This window comes from Dipodomys spectabilis, unplaced genomic scaffold (genome assembly GCF_019054845.1).
Source record: "Dipodomys spectabilis isolate Male_0828 unplaced genomic scaffold, ASM1905484v1 ptg000140l, whole genome shotgun sequence".
Lineage (NCBI taxonomy): Eukaryota > Metazoa > Chordata > Mammalia > Rodentia > Heteromyidae > Dipodomys > Dipodomys spectabilis.
In genome coordinates this window covers 22,578,988-22,599,365 of record NW_024870817.1, presented here as the reverse complement: position 1 = coordinate 22,599,365, position 20,378 = coordinate 22,578,988, and the positions used below count along the sequence as shown (strand labels likewise).

General features: G+C 41.9%; 1 protein-coding gene across 1 annotated transcript in view; it reads right to left on the bottom strand.

Annotated features, from left to right (window-relative positions):
* Positions 1-15,616, bottom strand: part of Arsb (arylsulfatase B) — a 172,247-nt gene extending 156,631 nt beyond the window's left edge. The window contains exon 1 of the mRNA XM_042690838.1: positions 15,331-15,616. Coding sequence (XP_042546772.1) covers positions 15,331-15,588 — 258 coding nt within the window. The 5' untranslated portion in view covers positions 15,589-15,616. The remainder of the gene's footprint in view (positions 1-15,330) is intronic.
* Between the last annotated feature and the right edge of the window lie 4,762 nt (positions 15,617-20,378).

The window sequence follows — 20,378 nt, the reverse complement described above, 5'->3', positions numbered from 1 at the left end:
GCAGCAAAAAAGCTGTACCTAAATTCAAACCTCAATATCTGGGGGAAAAAAGAAGGCAAAAAGGAAGGGAAGAAGGGAAGGAGGCAAATATATGGAATATTTTCAACGTTAAAGATTTAATATTTTGGGGCTGGGAAGGTGGCTCAGTGGTAGAGCGCTTGCCTTGCATGCCTGAGACCCTGGGTTCGATTCCCCAGCACCACATAAGCAAAAAGAAAAAAACTGGAAGTGGCGCTGTGGCTCAAGTGGTAGAGCGCTAGCCTTGAGCTGAAGAGCTGAGGGACAGTGCCCAGGCCCAGAGTTCAGGCCCCACGAGCAGACCCAAAAAAACAAAAAAGAAAAAAAGAGATTTAATATTTTTTAATATTTTTGGAAGTACTGGGGACTTAACTCAGGGCCTTGCACTTGGTAGACAAATGCGGTAGACAAATGCTCTATCTACTTTGCAATCCATGCCTCCAGCCCCTTTTTGCATTAATTATTTTAGAAGCAGAGTTTCAATTGATACCAGATGGCTTGGGCTGCAACCCTCCTTACTGTGCTCTGCCTTGTCACTGGGGATGACAAGTACACACCCAGCCATTGTGCTTTCCTCTAGCTGGGATAATAGGCACATGGCACTGCAATCAGCCATTGGTTTAAATTGACTCATGAACTTTTTTTTTGGGGGGGGGGGGGGTCCAGTTGTAGGGACTGAACTCTGGGCCTGGGCACTGTCCCTCAGCTCTTCAGCTCAAGGCTAGTGCTCTACCAGTTGAGCCACAGCGCCGCTTCCTGCTTTTTTCTTTTTACTTATGTGGTGCTGAGGAATCGAACCCAGGGCCTCAGGCATGCAAGGCAAGCGCTCTACCACTGAGCCACCTTCCCAGCTCCTGGACTCAGGAACTTTTATGCCCAGGCTTGAACCTCAATCCCCTGATCTCTGTCTCTGAAGTAGGTAGGATTACAGGCTTGAGCTACTAAATCCAGCTTAAAGTGGGCTTGTTTAAGGGGTGATAAATAAATTTATTATCTTGCTATGGTGATGGCCTCTCAAGTATAGGTACATGTCAACAGTTATATTGTGTATTTAATGTACTGTTTATTATAGGACAATTGTGCTTCAATGAAGCTGCTCAAAAATAGCTTTTTTCTACTCAGCTTTTTATGCTTCTCTTAGCAATAATTGTCATGTATGCCGAGATGCGTGCTAGATATCTTCTATTCTGTCAGTTCTGCCCTTTACCTGAGATACTGACCGTGGAGGGCCAAACCAAAGGACTTGCCTTTTAGCTTCTGCTTGCGTTCAGGCAATGGAAAGCCCTGATGAGCAAGAAGACCATGAAAGTAAATGGCCTGTAGCTGCCAGGTTACTTCTACCTGGCTACCTATGTTCTACTACTGAAGTTTACTCTGAAGGAAGCTTCTTTTCTAGGTTCTAGTAACTACTCCTCCCTTTTGGTCTAGGTGGTGGTAACAGCTCCACCTGCTTACTACAACTACCTCTTTCTATTTCTCCCACACATTTGTACCTTTTAAAACAGTTCCCTTGTTATTAAACATTCCCTAATTATTCTCATCTGAATATGACCTCTCTTTCCAAGAGCGATTCTGGGAACCACTTCTCTCTACATTCCCTCTCTCCCTCTCCCGCCCTGTCTGTGTTCTCTTTCTTTCAAATCAAAGAATGTGTCTTTCCGTTTTCAACATTATAGGTTTACTCAACAGAAAATTGATCCTAGACTCAAAAACTTCATAATATATGCTAACTGGCAACCAAGCAGCAAAGGTAAAAATAATGTTTCGTGGAATCCAAAAGCCCCAGTGGAGATAAATGCTATGTGCAAATTTCCTTAAATGGAAAGCTCATCCATCACATGCAGCGAATTAAGTCTGATCGCTTGAAAGCACTGCCAAGAGATGCTCTGCAATTGCTTTTCCTAAGCCATGGGCACCAAGCCATGTGGTCAGCTGAAGCCTGCACACATTATCTACAATTGTATGGAGCAGGGAATTTGTTCTTTTTAGTTCCTGAGAATTTATTTGACAGAGCATTTTTATGGCATTATTGGGAAGCAGAAGCCGAACTCTGGATTACAGCCAAAAACATGTTTTTGGTCTGTTCAAACACTATTTGCAGTCAGGAAGCTGTAATGTGTTGAGAAGCAGTAAACAGGAGAATGCCAAGCTGGTTCCAATCCAGTATGTTAGTTCAACCAACACAGCACTATGGAGTTACTCCATGCTTCATGGGGCAGGAAGATAACAGAACACCCACAAGAATCAAGAGAATAAGAAAAGGTTTTCCTTGTCAACACAATAAGATCTGAAACAATTCCATTCTCACATTCACCTTGAATGCGCAGAGCGTATGTGAGTGGAGAAGGTCCTATGCATAACAAAAGTCCAAAGAGGTTACCTCCAATCTACCCGGTGTGGCTGTCTCATTTCTGCATTAAACCAAATCTTTTGGGAAAATTCCAGCTTGCTAAGATTTCACGTGGCCATTAAGGATTCCCAGCAAAGGATCTACAAACCCTGGGAGAGGACCTGGCTTGTTTCTGGGCTCTTTCCATAAGATAAGTGATGAGAAATCCTTGTTTATGTTTTTGTCACACTTTATTTGCTCCCATCACTTCCTCTGTCCTCTACAGACCTATGAGAGATTTGCAGCAGTCTCAGGAGCTTAAAACAGAAAAACCAATCTCCTCTTGGAAGAGAAGAGGGCCATCGGCTCCAATGTCATAGACTTTCTTAGTCCAGGCTATTTATTAAGTGCCTGTTTTGGAGCTCTGGGCACACTATTTCAGCTACCCTCATGAGAAACACTGCCAAGGGGCAAGTAAACAGAAAATCATTCTCTCCCAATCTCAACAGTGGTAAAATAACATCCAGCTGATCAGAGAGAGGTTCTGTCCAGTCCATCTCACTGGTCTGAAATGAACCTGCATCCTTCCTGTAATCTCACATCTGTACAACACCTACTGCTGCAGTTCTAGAAAAATTTGAAATGTGGGCAGTCCTACCCCTCTACCTTACACAGCAGAGAATCCAGAAGGAATCTTTGTGAACAGAATACAGAGGACATGGTTATGGCTATCCAGGAGTTCAGAATTTCCAGCCCACACGTTGGCCAGAATACTGCAATTTTCAGCCACTATCAGGGCCACTTTCACCACCTTAGGGTTTGTTTTTTTTCTGGAGATGCCCCACAGAACAAATGGACAGTAGAGAATCTGCTCCCTTCCCCTGAAGCCTTTTAACAGTCAGCTGCCCATGCTGCTGAGAAGCCAAGAGCTACAGAACACACATTATGGGTGTTAGGAGCCTGGCTTGGCCATCTGGCCTGGCCTGTCAATACTGAAGCTGCAGAACTGGCCCATCTCACTGACAGTTTTAAGGGTCTATTTATTTTGGTGTTGATTAGTAAAACTGCAAATCTCTGACTAAACCCACAAAGGGATGTTGTTGTTAAAGAGAATAAATAAGTCAGAGATGGTTTCAGAGACTCTGTCTGAATCATAAAATGTAATACAAATTTATGATGAAAAGGAAGGCACATATAAAGAAATGTGAGGACGATGCATTTTATATGGTTGTAATTAAGGAAACAAAAAAACTAAAGGATAACAACCAGAAAGAAATACCTTGTGTAGGGAACTCTGGAGCTGAGCTATAAGAGCTGGAAAAGGTTTAAGAGGTAGGAACGCTGCCTCGACAGTACTCAGAACATTGAGAACTGGCCAGGAAAGGGTTAAAACAGCCAGCTCTGGAGATGTGGAGGAGGCTGAAATGCTGCCTCCTTCCTTAGAGTTGGAAAGGCTGAGGCTAGATTTTGAAAGCTAGATAAAAGTAGAATAGATGTTTGAATTATGTCTTCATTCCCAAACCAATAAGGGAGCCAGTTATTCTCACAAACTCTGTTTTGTCTCTGTGATTCTATTAACAGTATAGATGCCTTGTTTTCTGTACATACCCATGGCAATTTTCCCTGCACTAAATTTAATAAACAAGCTTGGTTACGGGAACACAGGGTTCAGAAGCCGATAAGCACTGAAACTCCTGGTTATTTTGTTGTGGCTCTTTTCTGGTGATAGTGGGGTCTGAATGCAGAGCCTTAACAACTCTTAGGCAAGCAATCTACCACTTGAGCCATGCTTCCAGCCCTTAAAAATTAAAAACATTAAAAAAAAAAAACTCCTCAGGTATCAACCAAAACAAGTTAATCAGTTACATTCTACTCAACCCCAAACCTATTTCATTTTCAATTTCCTGGGAGGTAAAAGGCATGAAATATGAGTGTTCCTTTAAAATATCAACAATTGTAGAATAAGGTCTCTGGCTTACCCTTCTTCCTGAGAAAATACTCCTTGGTTCTGGCTAAGCTTAAGTAGGATACATGATTTTAGTAAAACCAAAAAACTACCAGCCAGGTGTGGTGGTGCAAATCTATAATCTCAGAACTCAGGTGCTGATGGCTCACACCTGTAATTCTAGCTGCTCAGAAGGCTGAGATCTGAGGACCATGGTTCAAAGCCAGCCAGGGCAGGAAAACCCTTGAGACTCTTATCCCCAATTAACTACCAAAAATCAAAAAAACTGGGGCTGGCAATGTGGCTTAGTGGTAGGGTGCTTGCCTAGCATCCATGAGGCCCTGAGTTCAATTCCTTGGTACCACATAAACAAAAGATAAATAAAATTAATTTTAAAAAATCAGAATAGAGTGGTGTCTCAAGTGGTAGAGTGCCAGCCTTGAGCACAAAAGCTCAGGAACAGTACCTGACCTTGAGTGAAGCTGTAGGACCAGCACACACAAAACAGTTCAAAGCCAGCCTGGGCTGGCTTTGAGACCCTGTCTCAACAAACCAAGGCCTACCAGGGCAACTTACTACCAGGTGTCACTGTGCTAGAGCCCTGGCATGTTTTAGTGGTTAACGTATCCAGTTTCTCCTCCTAAATGAGCCCAGGAATAAAAGCTAAGACGCTCTCTCTTTAGTTGCACCTTTGACGGCATGTTCCTCTTGCTCTTGGATGCCTTAACTAGAGGATCCTGTGAACCCTCCCAGGTGGCACCATATATCCTCCACCTATTATAGTTCCTCATTCCTCCCTATTTCACTTCTAAGTGTAGGTCCAGGAGAGGCAGCTAGTGACAGGAGTCCTCTGAGGTAAGCTGGCAGGAAGCAGGCAGGACCCTGAGAAGAAGGAGGAGAGCCAGCAGCCATCCATAGGCATTTCTCCTGCCCCTCCATGTCCTCCTCTACTTCAGGTTATGGATGCTGCCTGCTGACATTCTCAAGGAAAGCTTGAAGCAAAAGTCCACAGCCTCCTATCCACGTTTCCTGTCCAAGGTTCTGTCTCAGGGATAAGTGAAAAGCCATGACAATGTCTTGTCCATTTATCAGTGTGATTAAGAAAAATGTAGCAGGGGTCCCATAAGAATCAGGCCTTGGCATCGTCTTTCATTTCAGCTACTCTGGCAAGGTTTACAGAGTTCTGGTGGAGTGGTTTCCCCAGTCCCCAAGGGAAGAACAAGGAAAAGACTAGACATGCTTTTACTTTTTCCTCAGAAGGAAGTGCTTCTACTAAGACCTACTACTTCTACCTTAATGGCTTAAATTCATCCTTTCTTCTACCCATCCATCCTTCCTTTTTTTCTTTCTCTTCCTCTTCTTCTCTTCCTCTTGCTCTCACTTCCTTCCTTCTATATTCTTTCTCTCGAAGTTTTAGCAAGGATTGATTTTAGCATAATAAGATAAAATAAGGAGAATTTTCTTTAAAAAGGAAAGAGAAGCATTTCCTGTTCCCCAGGCAGAAAGCAAAAGTAAAAACTCAGCCTTTTAAATTTCTTGAGGAAGCAAGGGGATTAGAAGTGATATAAAACCCTGACAGGGTTTGGTTTTTTTTTTTTACTTAATTTGTATTTCTATTTTTATTGTACTTAATGAGAGTCCACTACAGGAGAGAGCCCAGAGAGACCACAGCCCCTGGAATGTCTCGTCTAAACACCAATAAATAATAGTCATGGAAGAGTGAGGTGCAGTGCTGAGGCCTGGGTGAAGGCTGGTCTGAGGCCATATTGAAAGCTTCTGGAGGGAATCATCTACTCTGAAGTCTGAGTGATGGTGCTGGATTCTTCGGGGGTGGGGGGAGACCGCATGTGCTTAGGTATCTACAAGTACTTTGGCATGAGTGAAGTGTTGGGCAAGGAATGGTGTTAAGAAAGATGAGGTGAATCAAGCACAGGTGCTTTGGATGGGATGTTAGGGCAATGGGCCATGAAAGGAGTTGACAGCATAAATGCTATTATTATTATTATTACTATAACTATTATCATTTTCTATGTGCTTGAGTTTGGGGTCTTGTACTCTCAGCTTTCTTGCTCACAGCTAGTGTTCTACCACTTGAACCACACCTCCAGTCTTTAGAGATGGTTCTTTCTTGGTTCTTTAAAGATGGAGTCTCACATATTTTTCTGCCCAGGTTGGCTTCAGAATATTTTTGTTTTATCAATGCTAGGGATAAATCCAAGGACCTTGCCCATGCAATGCAAGTGTTCCTCCACGAAACTACATCACAAGTTCTTGGTTTTAATAGAGGATCTCACTATGTGGCTCAGGCTGTGCTTGAATTCTCAATATGCCTGCCTCAGCCTTATTAGTGCTAGAGTAACAGATATGGGCTACCAAGCTCAACCCTAACAGTTGAATTAAGATATTGAACTCCTTCAGGAAACATGTCTATGTTACAGAATGTGGCACGAGCATCTACCCTAGCTGTTCAACACAGTGCTTCTCTAGGCTAGAAACAAGCAGATCAGCTTATGAGAGCAAGCAAACACAATTAAAATGGCGGGAATACAGACATACAATGAATATTTCATAGTGAACAAAATCAATTTGTATCATATAGGAATAGACAATGACTATAAAGCCAACAGGCCTAAGTTAACTCTATTTTGTATTTGAAATCCATTAAGCTCCTGCTTAATCTTGTCTTTTCAGTCCCAGCCAGTGAATTATCTATATTAGTCTGAGAAAACCACAGTGCCCAGACACTCAGAAGATATATCTCTGAGCCAAACCACATTCTGGCCAATGTATTAGTATAATCAGGAATGCACATCCCTTCATCTGTTAAAGAGACCCATGACCACTTACTTATTTCACCACCACCCGATTCTCACAAAAGCCCTTAAAACCTCGCCATGTCAACAATGCCTATGTGAGAGAATGCTTGTGGCCACTCTCTTCCCTTAGAAAGTGATAGACCTTTGCTTTCTTGCTTGTCACTGTTACTTGTGGTAATTCTTTCACACCAGCTGAAGACTACAGACCTAAGTGTGACTGGAACCAATACAGCACCATTACTGTCTGCTTAGAGAAAGTAGTATCAGGAGGTGCAAGCAAATATGTCTACTGGGATGAAAGGAGATTGTGGGGCAGGACAATACTTTTTTAAAGTCTACTTAAACATTAAGACTTGGAAAAAGCCACGTGTATGACAATATGAAATATGCTACCATTTAAATTCAACAGGAAAATGCATATTTATTTTATACTTTACATATGTATAGATTACCTCTGAAAGATTAACACTATTAACACCGAAAGAGACTTATTTTTCACTGTATTACTTTTTGTATTCTCCAATTTAAAATAAAACTATGTACATTTCACTTTGGGGGGAAGGAGTACTAGGGTTTGAACTTAGGGCCTTGCACTTGCTAAATGGTCACATTAGCACATGAGCAATGCCTCTAGACTTTTTTTGTTTGTTATTTTTTTGCTTATTTATCAGATAGGGTCTTGTCTTTTTGACCAGACCAGCCTCAGATTGTAATCCTTCTATTTATGCCTCCTTTATGGCTGTGAGACAGGAAGCCTAGAGTACATTTCTCTTTTTGAAAGACTAAAGTCGGGCATGGCAGTATAAGTCCGTAATCCCTATTGGGGAGGTAAAAGCAGAAAGATTTCAAGAACAAGGCCAGCTTGGGCAAAGTTAAAGACCCTATCCCCTAAACAAAAGAATGAGGGTAGAATTTGTGCCTAGTGTGAGGTCCTAAATTCAATACTCAGAACCCTCCTTAACACAAAAAAACATTTTCATTAAAATATGCACACATGCTCACTTTTAAAGAAATAGGTAATATAATATAAACAGTTCAGTACAGAAAAACAACATTTATATGCATGACAGTGCACAAAAGTATACAGAGGTCAATGAATTCTAAGAAAGAAATTATCATACAACTACCAACTAGGTCAAGAACCAGGATGTTGGCATGGACAGTGGATGAAAACTGAGAAACAAAAGTAGAACACATATTATTTTGTTAGAAGTCACTGATATTTGTACACTTTTGTGCTCTTGTCTTATGCATAAAATTTTCTGTGCCAGAATGTTTTTTTTAATCAGAAAGGAACTGTCCTATTCATCTCTCAAGTTGGTTTTGAGATTAGAAGTATTAAGGAGTAGGTAGATGAAGGGTCAAGAGTTTCATTTTGGTTGGCCATCATCTTATTCAGATTCATTGATTTGATAAATTTGGGCAGTTTTGGAAGTAAAAGAAATCTTTCATGGCTGGGAAGGTGGCTCAGTGGTACAGCATTGCCTTGCATGCCTGAGGCCCTAGGTTCGATTCCTCAGCACCACATAAGCAAAAAAAAAACGAAAGAAGCCGGAAGTGGCGCTGTGGTTCAAGTGGTAGAGCACTATCCCTGAGCTGAAGAGCTGAGGGACAGCGCCCAGGCCCAGAGTTCAGGCCCCACGACCGGACCCAAAAGAAAAAAAAAAAAAAAAGAAATCTTTCAGGGCTGGGAAGGTGGCTCAGTGGTAGAACGCTTGCCTTGCATGCATGAGACCCTGGGTTCTATTCCTCAGCACCACATAAGCAAAAAGAAAAAAGCCAGAAGTGGCGCTGTGGCTCAAGTGGTAGAGTGCTAGCCTTTAGCTGAAGAGCTGAGGGACAGTGCCCAAGCCCAGAGTTCAGGCCCCACGACCGGACCCAAAAAAACAAAAAACAAACAAAAAGAAAGAAATCTTTCCTCTTTTTCTCCTCTCAAGTTTTTCCTTATCAATACAGTCACATATACTAACACACAGAAAATACTCCAAAATAAATTATGAATGCTACTTACAAATAATTAACTTTCAAAGGAAGGGTGGTATTATCAAAAAAAAAAAAAAAAAGAAATGTACTCATTACCTGATTTATGAAATGGTAACCCCATATAATACCTTAATAATAACAATAAAATTATTTTAAAAAAGAATTAACTTTCCACATGCATAGAATCTTGATGTAATCTAAATGCATTGGTAGTAGCTAGTGAATATAACTTACACAGGTAAATATATGTAACTGGAAGAGGAATCAAAAGATTGCACAAACACTCCTCTGAAGCCAAGTTTAGGATCTTAGTGGGCATTTAAGACCCTTTCCTCCTCACCTACTATGATTAAAGAAAAATCTATCCCACATCAATCTCTAAAATTGTGTCATGAAAATAATTTATATATAAAATCTAATATGAAATTGTACAGCTTCTATAGAAAAGTCCTACAGTTCCTCAAAATTTGAGCATTAGAGTTGCCTTATGACCTAGCCTTCCACTCCTAAGAGTTAAAAGAATTGGAATAACATATTCTGACAAAACTTTTACTTGGATGTTCATAACAGCATTAAAAAGTAGCACCAGGAAAAAAAAAAGTAGAAAAACATAATACTCATCAATTGCTAGATGGGTAAAGGAAATATGGCTCGAAATATTATTCACTCATAAAAGGAAACAACACAAACCAGTATATGTGAAAGGACATCTATTGTATGGTTCCATTTATATCCAAAATAGGCAAATCTAGAGATACTAAAAAAAATAGATTGGTGCTGAAGGCATGGCTCACTGATACAATGCCTGCCTGGCAAACATAAGACCCTGAGTTCAAACACCAGAATTTTAAAAGCAAAAACAAGATGAGTGATTTCCAGGGGCTAGTGGAATGGGTGGATGGGGAGTGCCTGCTAATGGTTATGTAGTTTGTTCTTGACGTTCTGAGAATATTGGTTGCACAATCTTGTGTATATAGGAAAAGCACAGAGTTGAACACTTCAAATGGTAGATTTAATAACAGGTGTATTATAACTTCTAAAAAGGCTGTGCATATGTATTGCATGGGACTGTGTACTGGTACAACCTTTTAAAGTTCCACCTGATAGTACCAAAATTACAGATGCTTTCTATTCTTAAATAAAAATTCCTTTCCTAGGAACTTGTCCTGCAAACATGTTTGATGATATACATACATACAAGGTAGTAACTTCACCTTGATACACTAATAAACTAAAAACTCCAATGTCTATCATTATGTGATTAGTTACATAAATCATGGCTTAATAAAATAATATGCAGCTGTAAAAATTAAGAATATGCTTTTTATTTAACAGTATGAAATTTCAAATATAAAGTAAACGATGTGATACCATTCATATAAATGGAAAACAGGAATATCTACATATATTTGCTTGCATAGGCATAGTACCTTTGGTAGGATATTTAAAATTCAGAGAGCACTGTTTGCTTAACAGAGATGGGAACTTAATGCCTACAGAGAGAATGTATATGTGTGTGTGTCTGTGTGTTTGTAGGGTAAAATTTTCAATATAACTACTTTTTTAAAGTTTTGCGTTTTTAAACCAAGTGAATATATTTTCTATTAAAAATAAGTGAGTGAGTTATAAGACTATGAAAAAAGACACTAGTTTGACCATAGAGAAATCTGAATTCAAGTTACTGGACTCACCAGTGACTATTAACTTAGTCTTCTGACTAGTGTGCCCATGATACACAACCAGTTCACTCAAGCATTATGCATTTTAGATACTCACAAATGATAAATAGGTTCATTTATAGTCTGGTGCACGCAAGTGGCTCACAATTCTAATCCTAGCTGCTCCAGATCCAGGAGGGGTGGAGAGGGTGGGAAAAAAGGAAAGTAGGAGAAAAATGAGGGAGGGGTAACAAATTGGACAAGAAATGTAATTATTACTTTACCTATGTAACTGTAACCCATCTTTACATCACTCTGACAACAACAACAAAAAAAAGTAAAATAAAAAAGATCCAAGGATTGAGGGTCCCAGCCAGCCCAGGAAGACTCTGTAGAGCCCATGAGACTCTATTTCCAGAAGAAAAAAAAATCTGTAGATGGCAAAGTGGTAAAGCCAGTTGAATACTCTGGTCCTGAGTTCAAACTTAGGAAACAGTCCAACCCCACCTCCCCAAAATAGGTTAATTTGTGAGGACTATTAACAATTATGTGTCTTACTATTGAAATTGATGTTGAATTTTGAAATTGAACTTGAATTCATGTTCCGTGTGTCTGTGCGCACGCACTTGTGTACTTGAGTGCGTGCACTCATGCTGGTCCTAGGGCTGAACTTAGGGCCTGGACATTGCCCTGAGTGTTTTTGCTCAAGCTAGTGCTCTACTACTTGAGCTACACCTCCATTCCCAGCTTGTTCTTTGACTTTCTTATCTGGGCTGGCTTTGCACTGTGATGTTCAGATTTCAGCCTCCTTAGTAGCTAAGATTATAGGCATGAGCCACTGGCACCAGGCTCATGATTCTTTTAAAGTAAATTTCTACTAGCAGAACAAGTCATACATACAACTTGTAAAACAGTGTTAAGCAAAGATCAGTCCCTCTTTCTACCAACAGATGGAGTTAGTTGTAAGCTAATGTGTATTTGCCAAGTTAAAAACTTGCTCTAAAAAGCCTTAAAGTCAAAGAAAACATTGAGCTAGACAGAGCATTAGAGTTCAGTCCCCTTATATTTATTAAATATTATTATATTGTTATTTTCTATGCTATATACCCCATATTATATTTTTTTTATTTTTATTTTTTATAGGAGCCCAATTCCTACATTCATGTAGAACTGATATCTAGTAAGGTCAGACTGACACAACCAAGACTGACATCTACCTAATTTCTAACATGTCTTCTTTACTTAATACTTTTGTAAGTCAAAAAACTAAAACTCACTTGCCAGGCACTGGTGGCTCACGCCTGTAATCCTAGCTACTCAGGAGGCTGAGATCTGAGGATCATGGTTCAAAGCCAGCCCTGGCAGGAGAGACCGTGAGACTCTTATCTCCAATAAACCACCAGAAAACCAGAAGTGGTGCTGTAGCTCAAGTGGTAGAGCACTCGCCTTGAGCTGAAGAGCTGAGGGACAGCACCCAGGCCCAGAGTTCAAGCCCCACGACCAACCAAAAAAAAAAAAAAACTAAAACTCAGGATTTCTTGAGAGTGTAAGGTCCAGTCCATCAGGCTAGTTTGTTTACTACTTTTCTAATCTAACAAGACAATTATAAAAAGGGTTATCTAAATATTAACTTAAAGCATGGTTGCCAAGCCATGGCAATAAGTCATTACCTCAAGCGTCTAATTCTGAAGTAGCAAGTAAGTTTTCTCATTTTGCTGTACCATATTATGCAGAACTAATGACTCAGAACTAAACTCTATTTCCAATGTACATTTAAAACAATTTAAAATCTAGATGGTTGGGATTCAGAGATCTAGAGAAATCTCTGAAGTTTTTTTTCAGTTGTAGTTTTGGGTTTTTTTGTGCTATATGCATATGATCATATAAAATGATGCTTATTGAACTCAACACCAAGAAATGAAAGAGGTTTTTTTATTGTACTATTTGCAGTTCTTCTCTTTTTTTCTTTTCCTTTTTTCTTTTTTTCCTTCTTTCCTTTTTTTTCTTTGGTTTATTCCCTTCAGTCGTTGTTTTTTTTATTTCTGTACCCTTTATTTTATATATAATTTTATCTTATATGGGGAGGGGAAGGGGAAGCATAGAAATGGTGGGACAAAGGGTGAATCAATTCAGCAGTGAAACCCACTAGACACTATGGTGGAAATGAACTATACAACTGGGGGAGTGAGGGGAGAAAAATCAGGAGGGGAAAAACAGAGAGAATGAAGGGGGGGGGGTAACATTGTTCAAAAGTCAGTCGTTACCTGACTTATGTAACTGTACATAACCTTTACAATAAAATTTTTAAAAAGAAAATTCTTTAAGAGAGTTAATCTGCTTTGAGTGAGAGATCTATGGAGGTCTCCAAACAGTTGTTGTTTTTTTTCTAGTTGTTTTGTTTTTTTTTGTGTGTGCATGTACTGGGTTTTCAACTCAGGGCCTGGGTGCTGTCCTTTAGCTTTTTCCCTTGCTCAAAGCTAGCACTCTACCACTTAAGCTACACCTCCATTTTTGTCTTTTTGTCCATTAGAGAGAAACATCTCACAGCCTTTCCTACTCAGGCTGGCTTCCAACAGTGATCCTCATATCTCAGCCTCCTGAGTAGCTAGAATTACAGATGTAAGTCACTGGCACCCAGCTGTCTAAGTAGTTTTGAAGTACCAGCTTCTACATGACCTTCACTTCTTTTCTTTTGGGGCCCCAGGCTCTCACTCAGCTTGCTTACTAGGCAAGCACTCTACCACTTACATGAGGACTCCAGTCCGGCATTCTCCTGGATAACTGAATATGGAGCCTTGACTTCTGTCTATGCTAGATCATCCAGATCTCAGCCTCCCGAGAAGCTAGGATTACAGGAGTAAGCCATTGTTGTCCTGCTCCTTCCTTCACTTCTTAACTACAGTATACTCTAGATACTCAAGGTTTTTCCCCAAGAACAAATGTAAGTGATTGTGAAGCAGATGACAGAGAAGGAAAAGAGCATCAGTTGTATTAATGAGTTTGCAGCATGGCATTTGCCTTCCTGTTCAAGTCTGTTGGGACAAATGTTGGAGAAATGACTGCCCCTTCTATTCTTTGCTGTGTGACCTGAGTTCTCTTTCTTTAACCAGGGCAAATGCATAACCCTGGGGACACACCTCACCTTTTCTTGTCTCCTGGTCTTTACTCCAACACAACTCTACTCGTGTCTAGGGTGAGACTTGCATTAGAGATTGCTGATTACACTTAGCAGCCTTGGTAGGCAATGTAGAAAGTCTTCACTGCTTATGGCAAGGTAAGGATACCATTTCTCTGTGGCCAATCTTAGCCTTTAGTAAAAACACTATATCCCTTGTTTATAAGTTCTCAGACTACTGGTGAAACCTTTATCATAAATGTAGTTCTTCCTTCTTGGGTCTTAGGACAACATGAAGGTAGTGTTGATCTGAAAGGTTATGTGAATACAAACCTGGGAGAACAGGATCCAAACATAAATCTCCTGGGTTCAGGCTTACTGACTAGCACAGTATGCTCAAAAACTGCTGAATAGACAGTACAGTCAACATATATACGGAGGTGTGCATGTGGTATCCAACAGTACCCAGCATAAAATATAAACATGTTGCTTTCATGCAGTCTGAGGAAGCAAGTTCAGTTTTACAGGCCTTTGGTGACTAGTGAATAGGAGAAGAGCCTGGGGGAGCTCGGAGCTACCACTTCCTAGTTGTGTACTTCTTTTCTGTCATTCAATTTACCCAGCAATTTCCTCACCTGAAAGGGGATTAAAGAAAACTACTAGACCGGCTGCTGCGGCAGTCTAATGCTCTGCACTCTCTATGTATGTTTTCTCTGTTGAGACATTTCTAAAGAGAGGGTTTGTTTGTTTGGTTGGTTGGTATGTTCCAGTCCTGGGGCTGGATGTCAAGGCCTGGGCGCTGTCCCTAGCTCAAGGCTAGCACTCTACCACTTGAACCACGGGTCAACTTCCGGCTTTTTGCTGGTTATTGGCGATCAGAGTCTCACGGACTTTCCTGCCTGGCCTGGTTTAGAACTGTAATCCTCCAGAGGCCAGCCTCCTGCGCAGCTGAGATCACAGGCGCCTGGCTAGGAGGCAGTGAAGATGCTGTGCGGGCTCAAGGCTAAGCCGGGAGCCGCAGGGCACCCTGCGCGGGAGGTGTGTCGGGACTGGGGAAAGAATCACCTCCGATTTTGGTGGGCACCCTAACTTGTGTGTGTCCGCGGGGTGCGCGGGGGTTGTGCGGGGGCTGTGCGGGGCACCGGGTCCCCTCCCTCCTCCAGCCGCAGCTCCCAGACCCCGCCAGCGTGCTCCCACAACTCCCTTCGCCCCGACCTTCTGAAAGCGAAAGACCTAGAAATTGGGGACAGAGGTGCCGGGCATGCGCAGAGGTGCCGGGCATGCGCAGAGGTGGCGGGCGCGGGTCAGCCTGGGAGGCGCGCGCACTCCACCTCCGCCCCTTCACCCCCGCCCCCGCCCGCGCCGCGAAAAGCGGACCGGGAACTGAGCTCGGCGGGCCGGCCGCGGCCTCGCGATCGGGCCGGGCCGCGGCGGAGAGGCCCGCGGAGGGGCGAGGCGCCGCGTACCTGGTAGCGGCCTGTGAGCAGCTGGGCGCGCGACGGCGTGCACAGCGGCTGCGTGTAGTAGTTGTCGAGCCGCACCCCGCCGGCCGCCAGCGCATCCAGGTGCGGCGTGCGGATGGACGAGCCGTGGAAGCCCACGTCGTTCCAGCCCAGGTCGTCGGCCAGCACGAAGACCAGGTGGGGCGGCTGCGCGGCCCCGACGCCCCCGCCGGGCAGGAGCAGCAGGAGCAGCCCCAGCGCCGCCCGCGGGCCCGGACCCATCCTGCGCGGCCCGCCTGCGATCTCCGCGCGAGCGCCGGGCCTCGCTTATAGAATGAGGAACTGGGCGGCCGCCCCGCCCCGCCCCGCCCCGCCCCGGCGGCGGGGGACTCGGCCCCTGGGGGCCTGAGCTGGGGGCGGGGGAGCAAAGCGCCGACGTTACCCCCCCCATACCCCCGGCTTGCACTTGGCACGGACGGGCTCTGTTTTTAATTAATGCTCGCCGCGTGCCAAGCCTCTGGGGCTGGGTCCTCAGTGCAGGCTCCTGCTCCAGATCCAGAGCTGTGCTGGGTTCAACAGCAAGTAGGCCAAGAGTTCAGCCTGGGGCAGGTGGGAAGGTGGCGGGGCCTGTTAGGAGCAGTGCCCCTTGAAGCCCATTGCCTCCCCACGAGCAATCAGTGGGCCAGATACACAGACCAGTGACTGCACCTGCTTCCAGGTCATTGGGAAGTTGGGGGAAGTTGTGTAGTCCTTGAACAGCTAGCATGGTTTCTCCAAGGTAGGAGCGCGGTCCAGAGCTGCCTTCACCAAGCAGTGAGCCCAAGAAGGACAGTGTTTGATTTACCCGGCCTATCTGAAAGAACGGATGCCATAACCATAGGCTTCCTGCAGGAGCTTAGCTTTGTGAGCTGTGTATTCCTGCTTCCCTCGAGACTTTCTGCTTACTCCATGTCTGGAGATAATTATAGCTATTCTGTGTTGGTGAAAGATTTTTTTTTCATTACCAGGAGAACACAGTCTGCAGGCTGAGTTTAATTTTATGGGAATTATTTTACAACTTTTTTCCCCCCAGCCCTCTACCACAACCCCAGTCCTTTTGTCTGTTTCAGAAAGTGTCTCATGCTGTCTTTCTCCTGGCCAACCTAAAATGGTGCTTATCCTACTTTTACCTCCCCAGTAGCTGGGACCACAGGCATGTGTCACCACACCAGACTTATTTTACAACTTTATAAGTTGCAAACAAATGGCAGTCACAAAAACATGATTCTTGCTATATACAAGCAAATGAACTCTGCGTAGAGGGGTGACAACCCGCCAACTCCCACATGAAGGCAAAAAACATTTTCATCTGCATTTACTTTAATATTCCTGATCTTTCTATTTTACTTTGTACTGGTTTGAACTTTTTGTCAGATTTTCCATTAATGAGTTAAATAAAATTTTACCATGTGTTTGTTTCTATGTGAGGATGATTATTTTACCTTTTCTGGAGAAATTCTTTTAATGCATGAAATATTTCCCTTTTACATATTTGTTGGCATGGAAGGAGGGGAGGGGAGAGAACAGGTGCTTGCTTACTTTAGAGTAACTCAAGAAAAATAGAGAAGATATTAGCACCTTGGTAAAAGGATGAGAAAGTTTTTGTCATACACTTCCTATACATTCTGAATGCTTATCTCTGCATATGTTATCTATTTCTTCTGCTGTTATTACTGTACTTATCACACCACAAATCTCCCTAAGCAAGGCTGAAGGCATCCTTGGCTACGTCTAAAGGCACAACACCAGGGATGTCTTAAGTGGCAAGGCTCATGTAGGCAGAGTGCAGAGGCATGCACAGGGAAACAATGGCCCTGGACCCGTCCCTGACCCTTCTCCCAAACCAAGGAAAGATATCTAGTTTACTCAAGAATGTTAGCTTAAGAATTTATATTCAACTTGGCTTCCTAACCCTTCTCCCTGACCAACATAAGAAGATAGCTAAAGATAGCTGACTCAAGATTATTAGCTATGAGGCCCTGTCTGTTGTATGGCTAGTGAAGGTTTTCTCCCAGTCTGTGGGCTTTCTATTGATCTTGCTAGCCCTGTCCTTTGCCATGCAGAAGCTCTGCAGTTTCGTGCAATCCCATTTGTCCAGCCTTTCTTTGATTTGTTGTTTCTGGGTCTCTACTGAGAAAATTTTGGCCTGTGCCAAAGAGACCTAGAGTTTCTCCTACTCCTTCCTGTAATGTTTTCAGGGTGTCTGCTTTGACCCCAAGGTCTTTGATCCATTTGGAGTTGATTGTGGTACAGGGTGATATATAAGGATCTAACTTTAGTTTTCTACAGGTGTTTAACCAATTTTGCCAGCACCATTTACTGAAGAGGCTGTCTTTCTTCCATTCTTTTTTTTTTTTTTTTTTGGCTCCTTTATCGAAGATTAGGTGGCTATAGGTCTGTGGGTTCATTTCTGGGTCTTCAGTTCTATTTCATTAGTCTTCAGGTCTGTTCTTGTGCCAGTACCAAGCTGTTTTGATTACTATGGCTTTGTAGTAGAGTTTCAAGTTTGGTATTGCTATTCCTCCAGCACTGTTCTTTCTGCTAAGGATTGTTTTTGCTATTTGGGGTCTTTTATTGTTCCATGTGAATTTTTGGGTTGCTTCTTCTATTTCATTGAAGAATGAGGTTGGGATATTGATGAGTATCACATTGAATCTGTAGATAGTCTTTGGAAGTATTGCCATTTTCATGATGTTAATCCTCCCAATCCAGGAGCATAGGAGATTTTTCTACTTCCTTAGTTCTGCTTTAATTTCCTCTTTCAGGTTTTTATATTTTTCATCATAGAGGTCCTTCACTCCTTAACTCCTAGGTATTTTTTGTGGGGCTATTACAAAGAGGGTTGCTTTTCTGATTTCAGCCACACTCTTCTCATTATTGGCATACAGAAAAGCCATTGATTTTTGAAGATTAATTTTATACCCTGCTACTTTGCCAAAGTTTCCAATCAGCTCAAGTAACTTGGGAGTGGAGTCCATGGGGTTCTTTAAATACAAGATCATGTCATCTGCAAAGAGGGAGAGTTTTACATCATCTTTCCCTATTTGGGTCACCTTTATGTTTGCATCTTGTCTTATTGCTCTAGCTAGGCATTCTAATACTAAACTGAAGTGGAATGGAGAAAGCAGACATCCTTGTCTTGTTCATGAATTTAGAAGAAATGGCTTTAGCTTTTCACCATTAAGTATAATGCCACTTGTGGGTTTGTCATGCACAACCTTTATAATTTTGAGGAATGTTCCATGGATTCCTAGTTTCTCCAGAGCTTTCACCATAAAGCAGTGTTGGATCTTGTCAAATGTTTTCTCTGCATCTTTTGAGGTAATCATGTGATTCTTATCCTTTCTCTTGTTGATGTGAAAAATTACATTAATTGATTTGCATGTATTGAACCAGTTTTGCATTCCTGAAACAAGGCCATACTCAAGCTACCAGCACAACTATGTTTATCACAGCATTATTCACTATACCTAAGATATGGAACCAACCCAGATGACCCTCAGTAGGTGAATGGATCAAGAAAATGTGATATATATATATATATATATATATATATATACATATCTATGAATTCTATGCCTCAATCAGAAAGAATGGCACTGCCCCATTTGTTAGAAAATGGAAACACTTAGAAAAAAAATCATATTAAGTGAAGTAAGCCAGACCCAAAGAAATATAGGTCCCATGATTTCCCTTATTTGCAATAACTAGTATACGTCTAGAATAATCTTATCAAATGAGCCGAAAAGTTCAAGAGCTGTGTACATATAACCATATGTACATATAAGATGATGATGCTAAGTGAAATGAACCCCAAGATATGGACTCAAGAGGTTTTTCTTTGTTGTTGTTTTCAATGTACTATGTGATTTTTTTTGGTTTCTTTTGTATGTTCTTTCCCCTATGGTATATCCCCTGTTGTCACTGTATTTGATTTGATTTTGTTACCCTGCATTTTGTATATACATTTATCTAATTTGGGGAGGGGAAGGGGAAAAGAAAAATGCTTAAACAAGGACACAGGATGACCCATTGCAACAGTGATACTCACAAGACACTACATTGGAAATGACCTTTACAACTTTGGTGGAGGGGAATGGGGGAGGTGGAAGAGGCAAAGGATAGTAGGAAAAATAATCAAAGGAGAGGGAACAATGTTCAACAAGAAATGTACTCATTACTTTACCCCTGTAACTGTAATCCCTCTGTACAGCATCTTTACAATAAAATAAAAATTAAAAAAAAAAAAAGAATATTAGCCTAGGGGCTATGTTCAGCTCAAGGTCAGAGCTTTGTGTTAGAGAAGAAACTTAGTTACTCATCACCAGTTATATACAGAGTTCACTACCTTTCCTACTGTGTCATGCTGAATAATAAAAACTGCCTGGAAGATGAACTAGGGGCCTTTGTCCTGCAAGATGGAGTCCCCCACCCCCACCATGTTCCCCCCCTTTAATTCCTGAGATTGTCTTTGCTCTTTCTCATACTGCGGCATCCCCCACCCCCTTCTAGGTGCCTGCTTACCTTGTAGGGCTGGATGTGGCAACTACTACCATCATTGTTCATGTAATGAAATCATTTACAGAATATTATGAACAAGTCTTCCTTGAAGGAACACACTGATAGGCTGAAGGCATGTGCTAGGAGGTAAGAGTTGCTAATTCTGGGCCTCTTTATGGCTCATCTACATATTTCTTAGCTTGTGCTGATTTGCTGCATACTGTGCTCAGACGTCAGAATTCCCATGTTTTCATACTTCCCTCAAACCATTTCTGTCCAGTGCTTTTGAATATGATAAACGTGCATACAAAGACTTAAGAGATTTTTTGAGAAAAAAAAAGCTATTTCTAAATGCTTAACTGTTGGGATACATGAAGAAAAACTCTCTGGCTGTTGAGATAAGAATGATAAGAGGCCTTTCTTCAGAGAGAAAACTTGAGGCCACTAATAAGTGGTAAATTGTGGTTGGTTTTACTCAATGCTTTGTTGCTACATTTAGCAAGTCAGAAAGAAATGATACTTGAACATCAGAA